We start from the raw sequence: 7,710 nt of genomic DNA on the forward strand, positions 1-7,710 counted from the left end.
GGAGGGAGAACAAAATCAAAATAGGTAGTTTAATCTGTAGATGACTCTGGCAATCTTAAAAGCTAATCATGGAGATAAATGGAACTTATTAACACAACCCATGTAAGTTATGTTGAAAAATAATCTTTGCTAAATCCTGGCTTATTTTAATCTGAACCATTCAAAGGCTTATGTTGTTTTTCTCACACAAAGGGGCTATAGATCTCAATTCCCAGCTCACTGTGAGTTCACCATTGTAGCTGAGAAAGCCTGATGGGCCCAGGGTACTGTCATGTTTTTATGCTATGCCTGGATGGTGGTGATGATGGTCTATGAATGGAAAACACTATCACAATAATGAAGGCTAATAAGTTTGCCAATGATGAGGAAAGACACTGCAATGGAACCATCAGAGGTGCAGTTTTAAAATGCTGCAGACATTCAACCGTCTCAGGCACTAACAATTCTAACTTGAGATGGAAGGTGAAGTAGGAATCAGGAGAGGATGGTTATGAAGGCATAGGATGGCTATGAACAGGTTCCCACTCTCCCCGAATTATCAAAATGTAGAACGTGTAAATCCTCTGACTCAAACACTCCATGTATGGGGAAGAAATCGGACATATATATAGATACGTAAGGGTATTCATAGCTATGTTATAAACAACCAAGAAACTGAAAAGCCTATCAATAGGGAATTGGTTAAGTGAATTATGGTATTAACAGAGTAAAGCAAGTTATTAAAAAATGACTGGCCTTTCTCTCCTTCTGAGATGGCCCACACTCTGTGGAGTGTTTCTCTCTAAATAAATCCACTTCCTACCTATCCCCCCCCCAAAAAAAAAAAAAAAAAAAAAAAGGCTAAGATGGTAAATTTTGTGTATTAAAAAAAAAAACTGTCCTATGGGCTTCCCTGGTGGCAGTGGTTGAGAGTCCACCTGTCGATGGAGGGGACACGGGTTCGTGCCCTGGCCCGGGAAGATCCTACATGCCGCGGAACGGCTATGCCCGTGAGCCATGGCCGCTGAGCCTGCGCGTCCGGAGCCTGTGCTCCACAACGGGAGAGGCCACAACAGTGAGAGGCCCGCGTACCGCAAAACAAACAAACAAACAAAAAACTATCCTAAAAAGAGGATCAAATTTGTATAAAGTTGTAAATGTAAAATAAGCAAAGGTTTTTGCAGAAGGGTGATATGAGGAAGAAAAAATTCCTCTTTTCCAGTCTGAGCCAAGCCCATCCTTGCTGGTTTTGCACAGCCCAGCTACTTAAAATGAGATGGGTCAGAAACACACCTTGTACTTGCGAGCAGAAGCAGCCACCATCAGGAAAATCAGTTAGGTCTTCACTAAAGTTTCACCATCCATTACACCAAGTATCATTTAAACTCCAATTCCTTTCCACAGGTTTTCATACCACAAAATAGAGTGCACACAGAGCATGAACTAGGGCTTAACTTGATACAAAGTGTAGGAAAAAAAGGGGGGGGACATATATCAAGAACATAGTTGGTAGTAGTTGCCAAGGAAGTAGCTGTGATTTAACAACCCTAGCAAGGTTGCTAATAGAGCAAATAGAAATTGGCCCTACTTTTGATAGTCAGGTGCAATGACTGAAACTTCAGTATTTTGTCCTTGTCAAAGGTAGGACATTCCTGCTGCTCTTGGTATATCCATTTGGATCAGGTCCTCAGAACCAATACATCAATGCTGCCATGTATGAAGCACAATGACAAGATGGTTCAAAGATCATTAAACTTGTATCTAATGGCAGCAATTTTCACCCGAAGTTTACAAATGCTATTGTCATGGATACGTTTGACATTTCTCTACTACATGTAACATACTGCCTTTCAATTTTCCCATTCTCTACTGTACATGTGACTTTGCAGAATTCTTAAACTGTATGGAAATTATAAATCTAAGGCAAGAACTGTAATTTCAAGGGAAGGCCAGGACTAAAACGTCTTAAGATAAAGCCTTTTAAAAGTATTAATATAGCCTTTTAAAAATTAATCATGTATTACCTGACAGTCCTCTCCCTCAGAACTTTTCCAAATTAACTAGTACCTTAACTGAGCTCTAGCCTGTGTCAACTATAAAGTTTATAATTCAGCAAATTATACATGGAGTGATGAGAGGTACCTACTTCCATTTTGCCATTCACTTGAAACTTCAGTAAATTAGCTGTTCAAGATTTTATTAATGTTCCAAGCAAAAGACAAAGGGTTGACTTGGGAAAGCTGTATCTAGGGCTCTGAAGTGGGTGTCTCCCATTAACGGCTCTTTAAAAAATGCTTTGCGAGTGCCCCCAAATAATGATTATTTTCCAACATTCCCCTTATTTTCAGTTTTTAATGGTAGCAAAACCAGTACTTCAAGCAACAGTTATCTAAACCAGGTGTTTGATTACAACTGCCTAGCAGTAACACTTCAGCTACAGGTAAACCAATCAAAGTGTGGCCTCTATCCTTGACATCAACATCACCTGGTAACTTGAAAGATGGATAATTATTAACACCCACCCTACACCTAGCAAATCAGAAATTCTAAGAACAGGGCCCAGCAATGTTCAAATGAAGCTTCCGGGTAATTCTGATGCATGCTAACATTTGAGAACCACTAAAGGAAAAGAATTCACAGAACCATTTTGTTTACATACCATGTTGGATAAGAATCTTGGTCTTACCCATGACAGTCAAAGGACCTGCATCAGACTGGAGAGGCACTGCAGCTCAACAAACAGCTCAAGGTCCTTGTCAAGGGAATATAATCTCAAATGCGTAACCATTCAATACTTTGAGCTTTCAGCTATCCTAGGCCATTTTCTGTGATGGAGACCAATACAGAAGAGTACAGAGCTACTCACTCCTAGCCCTAGTGCATATTATCCTAACCAAACTGTCTATATCAATTTTGTTACTAATTTGATTTAAAAATATAATCTGTAGTGTTTCTACAGATTTCTACTACATACCGTGAGCCTCTTTTGTCACAATTTTTATTCATGATGTTTTTACAGGTCAAAGCCACCAAAAATGCACTGTGAACAAGGTGAGGCATAAATATGTGTACCCTTCCCCTTTTATAAACTTAATGCCACCATAATACTTAATAGGGTATACATACATCCTTTACTTGTCCCCATCACCCTAAGGGGTAAAAGAATTCAGAGAAAGGATATAACCTTTAAAAGGTCCTTGCAATCATACCATTTTCTAGAGGAGGTACCTCCTGGTGTACTCTATAGCCAGAGATTCACCTTCCTCATTAATAAAATCTTAAAATTATTTTTAAGATACACAATACTACAGCTAGCCAACTCAAGCCTTACCAGGATCACTCTCATATGCCAAATTTATCAACAATCGGTTAAAACTGTAAAACAAACATGAAGGTGTTTACAAAAGTTTCCTTCGGGCTTCCCTGGTGGCGCAGTGGTTGAGAGTCCGCCTGCCGATGCAAGGGACACAGGTTTGCGCCTCGGTCCGGGAAGATCCCACATGCCGCGGAGCGGCTGGGCCCGTGAGCCATGGCCGCTGAGCCTGCGCGTCCGGAGCCTGTGCTCCGCAACGGGAGAGGCCACAACAGTGAGGCCAGCGTACCGCGGGAAAAAAAAAAAAGTTTCCTTTACCCAGGATTAACAGCAGATTAAACTAAAAACTAAAATGGTGGTGGGAAAATTTTCAACTTTATAGCTGGTTAAAGTGGAAACATTCCTCTTAAATAAAGGTTTGCCGTAATCTGGGAAATAGCTGTTACAGATTTATTAATCACTAGCAATTTATGAGAATTTCTGCTTTCAAATGCTATCAAATGAAGATATTAAACATTCTTTTCTCCAACTTGGTGTATCTAACAAAGTAGGATCTATGAAAAAAGTTATCATTGACAGAAAACAATCAAGGGATTCCTTGATTTGTGTACACAAAATGCTTTGTGTAGCTGCTGTTAGTTAAAAGTTGGAGTTAAACAAAAGCAGGTAATTAGTAAAGGCCAAAATTAAACTACAGAAGTAAACTGGCAAGGATTTTTTGTGCATGTTACATTTAAAAAAGTGTCATCTGCCCCTCAGTGGTAGATCATAATATTTCTTTCAACTATTTGATATATCCTTTAATACACTTGGACCTAAGAGTTTCAAAGAGAATCCCTTAAATTCTTATTTTTTTTAATTAAAAATTTGTTTGACAATAATTTCTTATACCTATAATCCCAACAACTTCGAAAGGCTGGTAAAACCAATTCTTGTTATTCCATGTTACTTCCAATTTTATCGTTAAATACTTAGACATGTCTAAACATGAGCTTTTACCATTTCCTCACCCGTAACGTCTTAAAACTCCAAGGTTTTAAAAAACTATGAAGAAAAAACCAAAAAAACAAAAACTATGAAGAGTCCCATTTTCAGTTATGTAACAGGAACAAGAAATCCACCAGCACTAAAAGCTTTAAAACTCATATCTTTAGTAGCAGTCTTTAGAACACTCTAAATTAAAATTGTAATAATGTTAAAGCATGCAAAAAGTGTAACAGTGAATAAAAACCACAACTGACAAATATATTGGTTAACATTTCAAACATGTATAACCAATGAACATGGCCTAGGTTTTTTTTTATTGGTACTCACTTCAGAAACTTGAATCCACAGATATAAGCAGTATATAACCAGAAAGTTACAAGTAAACACAGATTATACATGCAAATTTCTGTTCACAAAGGTCACATATGCAGTATATGAATTAGAAGCGTGCGTCTAAGATTATGGCCAAACTGTTTTTAAAATGCAGAAATGTAAAATTACATCTTGAAAATATGAAGAGATGGTCTACACACTTCAAAAATCAAATGTGCTTATACCAGATGTATGACAGCTACAGGATTCAAGTGACAAGCAATATCTCAAGAAATTAATACTGGTCAAAGAGAATGGGAATATTTTTACATTTCACTGAAAAAGACAATGACTACTAGAATACGAAATCTAGCAGGAACTTAGGGAAAAAATTACAAAATCTAAAGCCAATTACTTAGTATTTCTTATTACCTAAACAGCATGACATTAAAAGAAAACTGCACCTGCATTTTAATTACCAATCTCACATTAATGAAGTTCTCAAAAATTGAAACAAAACCAAAAATGCTTCGAACTGCAAATGAAAAGTCTGCAAGGCTCAGATTAAAATGTGGAATGTTTCAGATGAAAGTAATAAAAATACAATTGGTTTTGTTCTTTATTGAATGGAATCAAAAGTTTTGACATTTCTTTGAAGCTTGGAACTACTAAATTTCACTTCTCTGAATGTTTCTACGTATCTTTCTTAGTGGTGCAAGTGTCTTAAGTAGCATATGAAGTCAGTCTCTAACAAGTATTTCTGTCTGTTACCATTTTGATAAAACAAAAACAATTCTTAACTTAACCGTATATGTATTTTTGCTATAACACTTAACACATGAACAGACGTCTATTATTTTTCCACTATAACAAAAGAGTACAATAGTTTTCTAACTATCTGTATTGTATTTAAAAAAGGTTAACATTTAAAAACAAAGAACCATTATTTTCTTTGAAATCATTAAGCTTCTTGCACATCTTAAGCTTCCTTCTTCTGCCTGCGTTCTTCTGCCAATTTATTCAGAAATTTCTGAAAAGAAAATAGAAAAAATTTTTTTACAAGGATTAAGTCACCGCAGTGAAACATAACAAATGGATTAACTCCAAAACAAAATATTCTATCCATGTTTAGGGACTTGAGTCTAATTTAACTATAACCTTATCAATACTTTTAAGATCCAGTTATTCTTATTAGGCAGGTATGAAACTAAACTGGACACCACAGTAATGCATGGGAGAAAAATGGTAAAACATGAAAGTTATTTAACGTGCAATTAAGACTAACTTACAGAGATGATCAAAGACCATAACAGCCACACAGAAGTACTGCTACACCTCAAGAACTTAGTTAAAATGACATATATTTATTCAATGACTCTTCCACTAAGCCAAGCAGACAAAATATTTATATTAAATTGCTGCTACCACTGAAAATAACCACTGTTCTTAATGCTCTACTTTATAAATCAGTGTTATCTACAATTATGAATTCTTTAACTCTTACTTTCAAGTTTTTCCCCATTATTTATTTTAATACTTAGTCCTTAAGCCACTAAAACACCAAACTTCAAAATATCCAAACAAATTTGTTATGCTTTACCATGTTGTGTTTTTAATGTATCCTTTTATCTTTATATTCTGTTGATCATGAAACTTACTGAAGTGTCATTATTAATATATAATAATTTAAAGTCAATGTAAAAATCATTAAGTATGAAGGGATATGGCACTTTATAAAGCTGGCTTTCAGGCCTCCAATATCCAAATTAGAGAAATCACAGTCTAAGAACCATTTGAGAATACTCAAGTAACTTTAACTATACCAAAGAATTTATAACATTTAGAACTATAAATTTAGAAATTACTCAATTATCAACACTTAGTTAAGAGTGTTTTCTAGACAGAGGCTTAATTGACAGATGTTTCTAGAATTCATTAAACTGCTCAAGGCCCATCAATAAAGAATGTTATCTCCAGGATAAAGCATGCTGGGTCCACAGACAGTACTTTCCATAAACTTACATGATTTGCTAGTTTTCACTAAAGAACTCTCCTCTTTTAGATATAGCCTTACCTTTAATTTCTGATAATGAGGAAGGCTGCTGCAGTGAGTATTCTTTGCAACTTCTTCATTTGTATAAAAGAGTGAACACAGCTTACAGTAAAACCCTGTTTTAGGTATCACATAGTCTATACCTAGAACACAAACATACATTCTTACAAATTCAGTAAACTGAAGATTTCAATAGTGTTCTCAAATCTTTTTTTTCCTGTCAATATAATTTGAATGAGGTAACATTTGTGACAAGTCTAATGTAGCCTAAGCTAAAACAAAACCAAAACCATGACATTGTTAATAGTTTTTACTTAATTGATGTTTAAGGTCCCACACCTAACTGTTCTCTTAAAAATATTGAAATAGAAAAGGTAAACAAAACAAAAAGCAATGTGAAATTCTCAGAAAACTTTATGAGAAAAGAGAACATATTATGGAATGGTAACAAAAGATAATACAAAATCACGAGACATGGGTAAGAGGAAAAAAGAATGTTCCAATTAAGATTTACAAACTGTTTTGCATAGAAGTAAATTAAGAATGTTATCAGAGCTTATGTAAGACCAATTTAAAAAATCTTATTTAATAAGAGTTTGGGAAGGGTAAGAGGGGAAGAACAAAGCCTTAAATCTCACCAACAGGAACATTGGGCTGATACGGTCCAATTCTATACTCATCTGGGATTGTATAGTCCTCCTTGTTTTCATCACTTTGGCCATCTGCGTTTTCACTTGTATCTTTGTTGGGATCATCAGCATTCTCGGCAGATTCAGCACCTGGTTCTGTATTTTCCTCATTTTTAATTCCATTTTCCAACGCTGCTTCGTTTTCTTGGTCAAGTTCCTCGATCTTGTCCACCTTAATTTCAACCAAACCATCATCATTTTTGTCACCAGATTTAAATGCCATGCCCGATTTACGAAGTTTCTGAAGTTCCGAATCTTCCTCATCACCAACCTCATCTAGAGTGACAAAACCTTCCATACTCCCTGGGAAACGACGCTGTTAAGAAAGACAAATTTACTCTGCAACAATTATCCTGCAGCATCCCTTCCATTTGCTT

At 35.8% G+C, this 7,710-nt stretch overlaps 1 protein-coding gene across 8 annotated transcripts in view; it reads right to left on the reverse strand.

Annotated features, from left to right (window-relative positions):
* Positions 1-4,540: 4,540 nt before the first annotated feature.
* Positions 4,541-7,710, reverse strand: part of MATR3 (matrin 3) — a 48,447-nt gene continuing 45,277 nt past the window's right edge. For 4 of the 8 annotated variants that reach the window (XM_027096108.1, XM_027096155.1, XM_027096117.1 and 1 more), the window contains 3 exons: positions 7,283-7,505; positions 6,666-6,787; positions 4,541-5,621 (listed from right to left, as the gene is read on the reverse strand). In XM_027096108.1, coding sequence (XP_026951909.1) covers positions 5,571-5,621; positions 6,666-6,787; positions 7,283-7,505 — 396 coding nt within the window. In that variant the 3' untranslated portion in view covers positions 4,541-5,570. Of the gene's footprint in view, positions 5,622-6,665; positions 6,788-7,282; positions 7,650-7,710 lie in introns of all 8 variants that reach the window. The other 4 variants (XM_027096094.1, XM_027096100.1, XM_027096134.1 and 1 more) reach the window with 2 other exon arrangements.

This window comes from Aethalodelphis obliquidens, unplaced genomic scaffold (assembly GCF_003676395.1).
Source record: "Aethalodelphis obliquidens isolate GAN/ISIS:26980383/991018 unplaced genomic scaffold, ASM367639v1 scaffold4, whole genome shotgun sequence".
NCBI classification, from domain to species: domain Eukaryota; kingdom Metazoa; phylum Chordata; class Mammalia; order Artiodactyla; family Delphinidae; genus Aethalodelphis; species Aethalodelphis obliquidens.